The sequence below is a fragment of the Tachysurus fulvidraco genome, chromosome 9, assembly GCF_022655615.1.
Source record: "Tachysurus fulvidraco isolate hzauxx_2018 chromosome 9, HZAU_PFXX_2.0, whole genome shotgun sequence".
NCBI classification, from domain to species: domain Eukaryota; kingdom Metazoa; phylum Chordata; class Actinopteri; order Siluriformes; family Bagridae; genus Tachysurus; species Tachysurus fulvidraco.
Window position 1 is genome coordinate 9,854,002 of NC_062526.1, and position 14,413 is coordinate 9,868,414.

General features: G+C 41.0%; 1 protein-coding gene across 10 annotated transcripts in view; it reads right to left on the reverse strand.

The window, feature by feature from the left end:
* mef2cb (myocyte enhancer factor 2cb) overlaps positions 1-14,413 on the reverse strand; it is a 64,064-nt gene that overhangs the window by 22,394 nt on the left and 27,257 nt on the right. For all 10 annotated transcript variants that reach the window (XM_047818324.1, XM_047818327.1, XM_047818325.1 and 7 more), the window contains 2 exons: positions 11,143-11,344; positions 2,755-2,958 (listed from right to left, as the gene is read on the reverse strand). In XM_047818324.1, the coding sequence (XP_047674280.1) occupies positions 2,755-2,958; positions 11,143-11,196 (258 nt within the window). In that variant the 5' untranslated portion in view covers positions 11,197-11,344. The remainder of the gene's footprint in view (positions 1-2,754; positions 2,959-11,142; positions 11,345-14,413) is intronic.

The following is a 14,413-nucleotide window of genomic DNA, read 5'->3' on the forward strand; positions in this document are numbered from 1 at the left end:
CATAGGCACATTATTATTGTATGTATTATTATTACAGCATGTTAGATTGAGAGGCTAGCCTAGCAGACGTTCGAGTTAAAATAGGAACGGGCCTGACCCTGAAAAGCCAGGATGAAAATCAAGCGAAAGGAAGAGGAGAGAGGAAAAACGTGTGTTGAGAGCTGGGGTGAAGGAGTAGGGCCTTCAGCCCCTCGCAAACACAGCTAAAGAGGCCGGGCAGAGCCTGCTGCTGCCACTCTCCCAGCGACGCTAATTATCAGCCGAAGACATGCTAATTACATGGAGCTTTATTGCTAATGTAGCAGTCCGCTCTTCGAGACGCCCACACGCTGTGCCCGGCTCCCCTGCCTCTCCTTATCCTCCCACTGCACCCTCCAAGGCATGCTGGGCAAAGACAGGAACAACTACGTTTTATCCTTTAGCTTGTTTTTTATCCTTATATGTGCATTTGTGGATTCTTTCATTTATATAAGACAGAATATTTACTTGTAGATATAAATACACAAGGGCGTGAATGTATATGTTTGCTGAAGATGTACGTCTTTCAATCTTTTTCTTTTATTCACACAGAAGTACACATGCCCTACATCTTCAAAACTATCACCCACCTCCCAGTTCCAGCCCTCCTTCCAAAGCCCAGCTGAAGTCTTCAGCCCTATCCTGCTACTGCAACAGCAAGTCTGCTTTGTTCCTCTTGACCTCCCGCTACCCTATCTCCCCCGGCCGTGATGTAACCTAGCAGCAGCCAAATGGAGGCCCTGTAGGAGCTCGCATGCTCGCAAATCCAGTTAGCTTGCTGCCTCAGGCACACTCCCAATCAATTTTCACTAGCACTAGGTGGAGAAGGGTGCCAAAGTGGAGAAAGAGCTAGCACTAACTTCTGTTTCTTCTACAACCGCACTGTTCTTTTTTCACTTCTTTCCCTTTGGCACATCTGAGCAGATTATCCTCAGGTGATTTACATTATGGCTCTTTTATAATGTGTGCTTCAAAACAGCAATGTTTGGCATTTTGGTTGTTTGAGCCGATATTTCACTAAATCAAAGCCCCCAAAACATTTTAGACATTGTGTAATTTGGCCAATTTGGAACTTTCTGTAATAGCAGCTATGAAAGGCATGACAGCCTGATATAAAGTGAAGTTCTTTATATTTCTTTTTTCTTCGTATTTCTTATTTGGCTGTTTAACATTTATTGTATTTAAATTTGATGTAGCCTACTGATGTCTAATGCTACCAGATATGCTCTTATCTTACCACTTAATGGATAGTAACGCGCTTATGCACTTTGGTTTCAAGGAATTCCAAAGTGAAGGAAGACAATTTATAATTCATTCCCTGGCTGAAGTTTAGGTCTAGACAAGATTAAAAGTCTACTATACACATGTCTATAATGCATTAAGGGAGTGTAGTGGTCTACTGTCTTCACTCAGCAAACATATCTGCTGTGTTAGAAATATAAAGTAGACATTGGGTTTTGTTGAGTCTCAGTATGGTTTAGAAACAAGTGTGATTCTAAACAATAATGTAAAATGATCATCACAGATTCAGTTACAGTACTTGCTCCTCACTGCTCTTCTAGACACATTTCATGTAAGTGTTCATTCAGTGTGTAAGGATGTCTCAAACTTATGAATATATAGTATGAAGGAACAAAGAAGGGGGGAAAAAATCTTAATTTACACCAATATTGAACAAATGAAAAAAAAAGCTTTTATACACACAGACTTGTGTGAAATGGATATGAGAGAGGGGACTGGGGGAAAGCATGCTGTGACTCTGGAGGGTTTATGCAATATTTCCGAGAGAGAGAGAGAGAGAGAGAGAGAGAGAGAGAGAGAGAGAGAGAGAGAGAGAGAGAGAGAGAGAGAGAGAGAGAGAAACAGAGAGAGTGAAAAATTGTTAACAAAAAAAAAAATAAATAGTGTCTGAATCAATGCCAAAGTAAAGGATAAGTCTAGTGTTATTGAAGCGCAACAGAAGTGTGAACTCACCTGAATCAACACATGGGTATTAATGTTTGGCTGACAATCTGAATTAGAAAGAATACTAACTTATAACTATATTTGGGTAGAGGCTAGAGAAAAAGGGCTAGTTAAGGTGTGTCTCTGGTTGACACTTGTACCAGTCCAGAGAGGACAAACAGCATCTTTTTCCATAAATCCTTAAGTGCCTCAGAAGCCCTTGAGTCCTTGGCCACGTCTGTGTGGAAAGCTTGTTGCGCAAGCGACTCACACTGGGCTTAACATTTGCTACTGGACGTCTGCCTCGTGATTGGCCTCTGTCATGGCTGTTTAGCTCGGATTGAACCCGGCTTTGGTTTCAGGAACGAGGCCAATGCTGGCGCAGCAACGAGTAGACAGCATGTCTCTGAGGCCTGAGACTTATCCAAAGCTTTAGCATGTTTCGATCACTGTTGTGAGATTCAGAGTGGGCAGAGACAGGCGGGATATGAGGAGCTTGTGTCACACACTGGCTAATGTCTGTTTGCTAAAACAGTAGCAGTGGTCTGGCACGAGAGCATATCCTCTAGTAACACTATGATTCTCTCTTCCTCCACATGCATGCATGGAGGAAGCTTCACATGTGATTGGGATGTACTGTGATTGTAGAAGAAATTAGGATTTTGTTCTCTATTTCCTCAGTGAATATATTAAAACCCACAACATCTATCACTCTGCTCATTCATTATTCTTCAAGTCAGCTTGTCAAAGCGACGTGTGCTCCAGCTAGCTGGTGTACGGCAGATTCCTCACCTCCACAATATCAGAATTGGTCCTGCTCTCATGAGGCTCGTTGTACTCTGTGTACTTCAGTAACACTTTGTCCATGTCGGTGCTAGCGTACTGGAAGAGCTTGTTGGTGCTGTTGAAGATGATGAGGGCAATCTCACAGTCGCATAGCACACTCAGCTCATAGGCTTTCTTCATCAGACCAAACTTCCTCTTGGTGAATGTCACCTACATTGTGATAGTGTAGAAAGAGAGGGAGAAAAGAAGAAAAAAAAAAGTTTAAAGGCCAGTACACAAGGTTGGAAAGGTGTGAGAAAATTGTCTTGAATCTCTCTTGGTCTTGAGCTGCACAGAACAGTACTACTGTTGGAAAATCAACGTTTCCCGTTTTCTTTTTTGTTCATCCAAAATGTCTGGGAAAACAGATGCTGGCATAATCAGACTTTTTCCACTCATATTTCAAGCAAAGGTTACAGAAAAGACTTTTGGGCTTTTTACTACAATTCAAACAAGCTTGAAAATGCCTCAGATTAAGCTCTACTGTCCTGCCTATTATATGTTGTATAAATGAGTGAAAAACGTCAGACAGACTCTGTAGAATAATTGTATAAAATAATAATTCTAACACTACTTAACACTCTATCACTTGTTAATTTCTTTTTATACTTTGTAGCTTGAGTTTTTTAGTGTTGTTTATATCTAACGCATGATGGATCTCTGATAAAGGAACTGGATACAAAATAAATGGATACAACGGAAATTTTTAATTCTTACAAAATTCCTCATATATTGAAAGATGACACACACTCATACACACACACACACAAACAAACAGAGATCGTCATCTCTCACTGCTCACAGTGCTGCAGTGCTGACATGTCACTTCTCAGTAAATGTTCTCGTCTATGAAATTAGTAACATTATAAATAACCACGCTCGGACATCCCCTAGTGCGTGTTTCAACATGCTCAGTCCAGAGAAATGCACCAGTACAGATCATGAACAAAACCTCAGACTTTTGAAAACAACTGACTTTCAGAAAACAAAAATATAAAATATCTCATTTGGTATTTCAGAAGGTTTATAAACTCACTAGGTCAGAAACACATAAGCACTACATAATTAAGAAGGCAAAAGGGAAAATGCTAAAATCACCCACACACTCACAATCTAAGTGAGTTGCATATGTGCTAAACGTAAACTCACAATCTCTCATTCCCCCCTTTTGTTCTGCCATGCCACTCTACAAGTCTAAAACAAAAGACTCATTCAGGTAGCAAAGGAGCTCTGACCCCAGGTCTGGCCCACGCTTTCATCTGGCTCACATACGCCAGTGGAAATGGCCTCATCACAATCCGGCTGCCACGGTAGGGCCACAAACACAGCCTCATTGGTACCATATATGTAGATTATAATCCTAAATGTAAAGATATGTACTGCATTTATCACAAAATTGATATCAAGCACAAAATATGTTAACTATATTTTTTAGAACCCATGCACTCAGGATCAGTAAAACATTAAGCATACATCCCCTGGAGGAACCAGGACTCATGATTTGCTGAGATGTCGGTCTAAGTGGAACTTCCTAAATGTAGCTGCTTACATATGGTGAAATTTTTTCTCATTCTCTTTGTTTGATTAAATCGTAAACATGCAGACTGTGACCCAGTAAATCTTTCATTTCGTTAAATATTTTCTTTCTTCAGACACAGCCCACACTTAAGTACAAAACTTTTAACAAAGCATTACATTAATTAGCTCACTAAATCGATATCTGACATCTACTGCATTTCTGATGCTGATGATTTTAAGACTGTGAATGTGCCCACACACAGTACACACACACCCTGACACACACCCACACCTGTCTTCTTCTTCACAGGAATGCCATTCGATTGGTGACAGTACTGTGCAGTGGCAGATACCTGTGGCCTCTCCCACTGACAGCTCCTGTAAAATAAAATTACTTCTATGGTTACGTCTACTCGTCTTGTCAACGGCCTGCTGTCATTCCTCTCTGCTGTGCCATAAAGGAAGTGATTATGTTTTGATTATGTCTCATCAGCGGTGTTCATTAGGCAAAGTTTGGAGAACACTATTGATTGTTTTGACAGTTCTGTTTCTATTGAAGAATAGGCCATGATGATGAGAGCTTCAACAGAAAGTTGGTGCCATGGAGCTCACTGAATGTGTGAACTTTTTTTTTCACGATGCTGTTCCTGACTCATTTTGTAGATGGCAAATAAATTGTAACCCAGGCTTGAATTTTCTGGTTTTTCAGGTGGGTCAGGAAACATTCGGTTTATGCAACGGAAGGCCATGTGTGAAGAATTACATATAGAGAACCACAAATTGCAAGAAAGAAAAAAAAAAAACAAGGTCAGCAAACCGTGGGGGACTACACCCAGACAAAAACAGGACTGTGCTAAAAACAAGGTTTTATGTTATGTATATGCTTCCATCACTGTGATTATTTGTCTTCTTCATTGTGCATAGGTAATACACTGGTTGAAAGTCCTGTTAAAATCAGTCACCACAACACAATGACACCCCAAAGGAGTATTGGGATCAACGGCAACAGTGTGCTCTCACCTCACTCATCTCTTACCTCTGGTCACAACAAAAATGGATAAAGGTGAAGTAAAAGTCCATTTATACTGGAGCCACCACTTTTATGCTATAAAATGACTGACATGGCCTTCAGGTCACTGTGGAGTTAAAACAAATTATTTCATCCGTAGCACTTCTAAGAGCAATTCCATGCTGTGCAAACTTCTCCACTTATACTGCCGTAATGGCAAGTCAAAAAAGGCTACAACATCATTCTCTTCATTTTCTCCAGTTCTCTGTTCAAACTGCCCCCACATTGTCATGCCTCAGTCTTCCATGCTCTAGAGCCTTCGGCGAGTCAGTGCGTTAATTGCTGAAAATGGCACTTATGGCACTTATGGCACCTTCTCCACTACATAGTTAGTGGGTGAGAACAGTCAAGAGACTGCTGTGCAAAATCAGCTGCAAGAAAGGTTACTGCTAACACTGGCTTGAAGACCTTGGTGTGAAATACAAACATCAACACAAGCTTGAAAACTTGTTATTGGCTTGGCGTGATCAATCCCTGTATATTACCAAATTTAATACAGAGGAAGCACCAGAACTAATGGGGCCAAAAACAGAGGAATTTGGTTGCACAATTAACTCTTAAATGCATACCCCAGGCTATTAGTGACCTATGACCTCATTTCCCCTATTAAATCATCTATTTATTTCATTTATGTGCTTACTTCCCTTAATGCTTACTTATTTCACAACCATTAAATACGTAAGTGATAAAATAACATTACATAATATTTGTATACAATTCTGTAATGTGTGACAAATAAATGTAAAAATACTATATATGTGTGTATATATATATATATTGACCTTTTAACCTTATCATGGTTGTTAGTATGTGTTTGTTTACTAAGAACCTAAACTATGTACAAACCGTGTATCATGCATTAAAGGTTTAAGAAGAATGTCTATATGAAGAAAAACAAACCAAATGGCTAAGCGATTAGAAGAAATAAGGTCGGTAACAGCCTGACTCCCTGGCCCTTCATGTGGGGGGTTGGAGACAAGGGGGCAGGAAGCACATTTCTGTGTATTTCCTCTCATAACAGGAAGTGCCTGACGGCTTCCCCTTCACAATGGCTTCGCTTCTGCTTCCCGCCTCCTGGGCTTGCTGTTTTCCCCAGGGGGTTTTGCCGGTGGACAGAGACATAGAGGACGAGTAGTCATTTGTCACCATGCCGTCCCCCACCCCTGCGTCCCTCATGCTGGATAATCCACATTCTGCATACAGACTCTGGAGACCCATTCTCCTGTACCACCCATTTACACATGTCTTAATTGGATGTGTGTACGCTTGACAGTGAATCCTTTTGCATGACTATGTGTCTTTATTTATGCTGACATCAACACCATCTCTCTACCCTTCTGGATGGCCCACATTCTTATAGAAAGGACACTACATATGTATAAAATGTGTGTGTGTGTGTGTGTGTGTGTGTGTGTGTGTGTGTGTGTGTGTGTGTGTGTGTGTGTGTGTGTGTGTGTGTGTGTGTGCGTGTGTGTGCGTGTGTGTGCGCGCGTGTGTGGGTGAAGAGTGAGCTTTATAGAGTAAATTTAGCTTGACATAAAACACATTTTATTATAATGTGTCTTAATTGTTTAAACTGCCAACATTTCTTATTCATTTAATAACGTATACTGTAAACTAGAAGGAAATGTGTGAAAGACAAACGAAATGGTGGGTTAAAAGAGGAAGGTGCACAATAATAAGAAAAAAGAAGGAATAACAATTAATGCAAGAGGAACTTCAACATTTGTGGAGCTCCAATTCAAAGAAGAATAATTTGGAGAATTTGTTGAACTAAAGAGACTTTGAGAGGAAGAAGAAAAGAAGAAGAAAAGAAGAAGAACTAAGTGCAGTGGATTTTTTTTTTTTTTTTTTTTTTTTTTGAGGAGACAGAAACAGAGGAAACGATCAGAGGAGCAAGGTGAGAATCTGAGGAAGGTGAGTAGGGGTGACGGGATACCCAGAGGGCCTCATTATTTTCCTGCTGTTAATTTCACTCAAACTGTTTCACACCTCACCACTGTTGATTGGAGAGTTGTCTCTGTTGTCACGAGTACTGAAATCCGACTGAAGCTCAATGCTATCACTCCACCATAAAGTACAGATGAAGAGAATTTACACTCAATGCAAAGTGGAATGTCTTAGCTAAAGCTTTTAATCGGAAAGTATTGGTGAAATGATAAGGTGTTAGGGGCTGTAAATAAACAGAGAATCCTGGATATTCAGGAGAACTTGCATTACTTAAAATGTATAAACAAACTGAGTACTGATGTACTGATCATTATTCATGATGTTTATTTATTATAAAGTGTTTTTTTTTTAAATGTTACATCACTTGTTCACACTATTGGTCCTGTTTAGGTGTGATGTAGATTTTTATACAAGCTATATCTTGGGGGCGTTTATGCAAATGCCATAATACATTTTGAGCCATCATCTTACTTTACCTGAGAGGAAAACTGGGACTGATGTGAGAATAATGAGTAGTGGTTTTGATTTTGAATGCAATACAGCATGATGTAACACCAAATTTATACCCCTCAACACACGCTCATTTCTAAGCATTTATAAGAAGCATTACTTCTGACCTAACATGCCAAAAAATGTCTTGTTCTCCGTCTTCATGAAGCACAATGGGTCAGCTGCAAACCATTTATCCTTTCTATGAATAATGACATCCCTTATCCTGCCCACTGCCATCAGGGCCACTTCCTCCCTGGCCTCTCTTGACCTGACCCAAGTTTGTCTCACCACCTGGCCAGATGGATCACAACCCTGAATTAGCCACCCTCCATTAGGCCCAATTACAGCCGACTCCGATGCGGCTGCTTCCCGACTGGCAACGAGGCGTTTCACTTAGAATGATTCAGCTGTGATCCGTTATGACCTTCTCATTTTCCCCTTTGTTTCAGAGAATCTTTATAAGAATGAACTGCTGCAGCATCGAGAATTCTTAGCGAGGGAAAAATGTGCAGAGAGTTAGCACAGTGGCTAATGCATTTTAACGCACAGGGTATCCTTTCATGTTGATGCGCCCGGGAAAGTGTTTGAGTGGCCGGAGGGCAGGTAGCCAGGCCTTGCACACTAATGCCCTGTGTGGCAGTCTGGGCAGTCAGTCAACTGGCCATGCTCTGGGGAAGTGTTTTCGAGGGTGGTGGTGGGGGGTCCAAGTGGCCGCCCAAGGCGATAAGGGCCTGATGCCTGCAAGCAAGGCACTGCAGACAGGGTGGCCAGCTATACACTTGCCACTCAAATAAGGGTGATTTACGACATAAAATGATGGAAAACACTTTTTTGTTGCTGTCTCACAATGTAGACCTATAAACTGGGCGTTTTGGAGTGTGACATACAGCAGAATTTGTAGAATAAATTGATCTATTGTATACACAAATCTCATTTACCAATTGTTGTTTTCTCTCAGTCATAAAACTGTGGGGACTTGCTGTGGGACCGGAACATCAAACACTGAATGTGATGGTATTTGCATGAAAACCCTGCAAACATCTCAAGAATGTTGCACCAAAGGTAACACCATTGAAGCAGGCAGCTGTTTATTTTGCTTTGGAATGGAAAGATTTCCTTAAAGGGGAAGTGAAAATATGCAAAGGCCCAGCCACGACTTCAACAAATTGAGAGCAGAGGGGAGGGTAGAAAAAACAGGTTGTGAGTCAAAGGTCCTTCATTCTTGTCTTGTGATGCCTGTCTTCATGGTTTCCTAGTATCACACAGAACTCTGTACTTTGATACAATCAGTCAAAGATGTTGAAGGGGAAGGACAACTATCTGTAGAGATCCTTGATAGGCCACATCTACACACAACGTCTTCATACTGAGCTCTGAATTAGTTTGACGATGTAATGATAAATGGAAAAAGCTTTCATAGCTAGCTTTATTTATAACAAAACCATAATACTGATAAAGTGTGAAGCTACTACCTCTTTTCTAAATAAGATCCTAAAAGTTTCTCTGGTTTACTTATTGCCTCACTTTGCCCTCTCCCTCTTGATCTCAAGTCCCGGAAAGCTGTGGCATCGACTCTCATCAGGTGTCCTTCCTGTATCAATCTCTGATCTTGAGGGAGGGGAGGGAGAATAAGTGAAAGAGTAAGAGAAGGACAGCAAGAGAAAGAAGGAAAGAGAGCAGCGATAACACCAGGACAGGATGCTTTCTGTGCAATACGATAGCCTCCCCCAAAAACATCCTGACCTAGACCATGCATCCTTCTTGCTCTCTTTCCTCTTTCTTTATCTCTCCTCTTCTATTGTGGCTATACATCAAAGAAACTGTGTGTCTTACCTGACCACTTCTACTTCATCATATCATCTTAACACATCTATAATGAATTCTTACTGAATGAGCGAAATACAGTGAAGAAACGGTGGTCATACTTGAGCATATTTTACTAGATTAGTCTGCAAAAAATTAAGTAAGCAAGGCTTCTAAGGAGAATTTCGATATTAAATTTTACTAAAGTTATTTTGCTTTCCCAGCAGTCAGAAGAGAAAAACAAGAAGAGACTGCTGGTATGATAAGGGCTTTGACTCATTTGTGTGAATCTTTGCTTCTCCGCCATGTGCATGTGAGCCTCTGGTTTCCTCAGGGGGGAGAACTCACTCAACCCACGAGTGCCAAATGACTAATGCCACCGTTCCCCTGCCGTCTGTGCCGCCTGACACACCCATTACTTTCCACTCTCCTCTTCCTCTCCTTTCCTTCAATCCTCCTCGGCCCCTCATTGCGCTTTCAATAATTGATCAGCCCTTCCCAAAGTCCAGACAGCAGTCATTAAGTGGAGTGTGGACACATTCTATGCCATCAAAACTTTTAGCCACAGTAAGCCACAAAACATTTTTTTTGTTTTTTTGTTTTTTTAAACAGAAAATAAAGTCACTATAAATGAAACCAAGAGTCTCTTTAGACCTTGCTGTCTTTGACAGATTGCCCTCTGAAGGCACCTTTAAACTCCTATTTCTCTGGCAGCCGCCAAGCATAAACATCAGACGCACAGAGAAGAGAAGAGCTCATTGATCTTGCTGTAAAACAAGTACCTATGTTACTGGCACCACTATAATCGATACAAGTACAGAATTTGTTAGATATGATATCTGTCTGTGTTTGCAGCCCTGGCTGGCTGGTGTCCCATGTCCTGAGTGTTTAGGTCATGAAAAGACTTATATTAGTAACCTACATTTAATCCTAAATCCAAATGAAATCATTCAGAGAAAAACTAGCAAACCTAACTATGATTATATAATTCATCCCTCAACATAATGAATATAGTCATTCCGGGATATTTGAAGGTTTTATCATTACAGACAAGAATCTGAAGATATGTGGAAAAACACTAGGTTATAAAAGATAAAAACAGTAAATGTAGAAAGGCCATATAGGCCAGGAGCATGATGTCATGCTGAAGGCTCACATCTCATTGGCCTCCACCTACAACCTGATCTGTAAAAGGAAAACTACTGGACCAAGTGTTACGGCCCCAAAGAACCGCCCACCTCCCGATTTCTCTCTCTGCGTGCCTTAGAGGTTGTTTGTCTGTTTGTTTGTGCTACCCTCCCACTCTGTACCCACCCATGCTAAAATAATCTTTCACTGACATTAGCTACAGTCGGTGGCACGTCGGCCATGAGCCATATGAAGGGTGTTGAGAGCCGCTCGGGCTATTTTTAAAGGATCATTTCAGTTTGAATTTATGCCACTCATGAAAGTTTTAAAAACGTCTGAATTTAGTGTTTTATAACCCTGAATTATAACCCGTAACTTTAACTGGTGAGTCTTACCTGTCTGTTGCGTTCGTCCATAATCCGCGTGATCTGAATCTTTTTTCTCCCCATTGTCCCGTTTCTTTCTTCACTCTCTTCTTTCACCAAATAACTTTATGGCCTTGTTGCTCTTTTTTTTTGTTGCTTTTTTGTGTTTCCTCAAACCAGACCTTCTTCTCTGTACTTGCTCCACTCAATTCAAAGATTCCAGCAGCTGTACCTGTTATACACAGAGAGATATAGAGAGAGAAAACAGAGAAAAGCTTTATGGCAGATAGTGGAGAAGAAGATAAAAAAGTATAATCTCAGCACATGGGATGGTGAATAAAGACAAAAGGATCTGTCAACATTTTAGCAAGAGTGCGCTGTTTTTCACTGTCGATATCATGCAAATCAGAGCCAGCACTTCAGTGCGCCGACTACGAGGGGAGACAGCACTGTCACACTCTCTCCACAGCTCCACAGATTTTGACAAGGTTTTACAAGGTGACACGAACTTAAGGGCTCTAATCACACACAATGTAATATTTATGCCATGCTGAACGGCATGTGAATCTGGTTAACAAAAAATTCTCCATGTTACCACATGTATTACCAGTTGCATTACAACAATTGAAGAAAAGAACAATGACTAAAAAAATGAATTGACATTGCATGTGATACATCAGCGGAGTTCCTATTTAAGCATGACTAATTTACCCGAGTAGTTCGGATAAAGCGGTAGAAAATGAATGAATGAATGAATGAATGAATGAATGAATGAATGAATGAATGAATGAATTTTTTACCAAAGCAATTCAGGTATTTGTAGCTGAAAAAAGACTTGATGCCAAAAATGGCTGTTCTCATTTGTGCTGTAATACACACTCAATAAGTCTATATCTGCCATGATCCTGTAATCACTTCACTGCTCCTCTCTCCCACTGAGACCTCCTCAGTTTGAAAGGGCTGCCCTCAGTTGAGCAGCTAACCTGGCTTTCCGTAAACCATCTCATCTTTGGGACATAGACCTTTTAAGGGAGCTAAAAAAATTGCAAGGAATCTTTTGTAGGTTTTTGTGCATATGGCTGTGTAAGAGTGTGTGTGTTTGCACCAAGTGCACCTCCCTGGCGCTGTAAAGTAGGCCAACCCAATTCATCTCAGGGAGGAGCAGCAGAAGTGTTGTTGTGTTTTCTTCTGACAGTAAAGGTGATAACGTCCCTCGTTATGCAAATGAGCATCCCATTATTTAGGCTGAGTGTAATGCAGCGAAGCTGTCAGCGGTGTCGCATTAAAACCCCTCCATCGTTCACCTTCTTGTTTTTCTTCTTTTTCTTCTTCCTCCCTTGTCCCTTCTTCTTTTCGGATCTTTCTGAAACATTTCCAGGCAGCTGCCAGAACGAGTCAGAGACATTGATGTTGCTATGTGTGAAAGATGTGTCACTCTGTCTTCCCCTTCGTCTACATATCTGCGTCTCTCTAGCTCTTTGATAAGCAGATTTCAGAAACTTAAGTATGAGACGTTAGCACAGACAAACCCTGTAAATCTTTCTTGGTGTTAAAATGTTGCACCTGAGAGAGAGTCAGGAAGGAGAGTAAGGAAAGGTTCTAAGTTGCTAAGGTGAATGCTATTATTCATTTCTTTCATGGAGCAGTTCAATTCGTTCTCAATTTTCTCCGTATCATCACAACGTGTGGCTAGTTCTAAATTTCTGGGTGTATAAAATTCTACACCCAGTTATTAAAATCTCTCATTACCATGTCAAAACCTATTTGTCAAAGACACACACTCTGCACGACAAAGAAACATTTAGTGCTGTTAATAATCAGCCGGTGTTTGTCTTCTGTGGTCTCTATTAATAATGAGCCTGGATGTGAGGCTTTATTAGCATCTGCGCACCGCTTGTCACACTTTGTGCGAGCTGTTAGCAAGAGAGAGTCTTAGCACCTGCATGGCAAAATTAAAGCTAGCATGATGATTATTTGAAGGACTACTGTTGAACAAGGAGCAAAACAACCCGGAGACAAGCTGGTGATAATGACTAGATTACTGGGTAAATATTTACCAAGATGCCGTCAGGGAGCTGGCACAAGCCGTGTTCGCCAGTCTCGTCCGTGCTTGGCCTAGCTGAAAACTCCAATAGCAGCTAACTAAACCAAACGGTGTGCTTAATTTTTCCATCACTCAAAGAAACACTCTCATTAACTGAATCCTGTTTGATAAAAATGCTTTAGGGGAAGTAATATGGTAAAATAGATAGCATTTGAAGCAAAACACACACACACACACACACACACACACACACACACATCATCATCATCATCATTTTAGATGACCATGGATAAGAACAATCTAATTTACACTAGAACGATGAAATACTGTAGACATGAGTACAGCTGGTAAAACAACTCTGTCAACCACACACACATGTGTGAGAGAGAGAGAGAGAGAGAGAGAGAGAGAGAGAGAGAGCACCAGTTTGTTAAGCCAATTTACTAATCCATGGCCAAAGCATATGAGGAGAGAGAAGGAGGAGGAAGACGAGGGAGAGAGCCAAGAGTGAGATCCTTGGCTTAGTGTGAGAGAGGTCAACGTGGATGCCATAAGACAGTGATGGAAGCTTAGTTTGATAAGCTGGCACCTTATGTAAGTGTGACTGCAAGGACAGCAGAAACGAGTGAACATGAAGAGAACATGGAAGAAACAGAGAGCATGATAAAAGCGAGAGATGAGCAGGTCTCTCAGGGGAGAGAGGGAGAAGCGCTGCTGCTGACCCTCCCATCTGTTAACTACGCCTCTTTCCTACTGCCACAAATAAGAATGCTGGAAAAGAAGAGAGTGAGAGGGAAAAAGAGAAAGACAAAGAGAAAAAGAGCGCCAGCACAGAGATGTAATGAGCTGCTAGGCATTTTTCTCTCTCTCTTTCTTTCCATTTCCCCCTCTCTCGACAAAAACTGGAGCTAAAAGGGCAACGAGTACGAACAAAAGCAGGCACAATTCTGGGTCGTTTCATTCCCAAGTGTTCCACTTAGGGAGAAAAAAAAAAATTACACTCAATTGTATTTGTCAAAGTCCTAATAGAGTGAATTTGACTTCTTGTGCTTGCTTATCAGATACAGGCTGCCACGTTTAAGTGTACTAGAACACTATATTTGGTTAATGAGGTGTAATGAAACGTCATTGCAGCAACTACACATTGATGTTGGATCATATTACAGTCATAATACACAGCACATATAGGTCAAAATCTTTAAATGAAATTATGAAATCTCCAGTGGTGTCCTGTATCAGGCCACGCCGTATACCTTG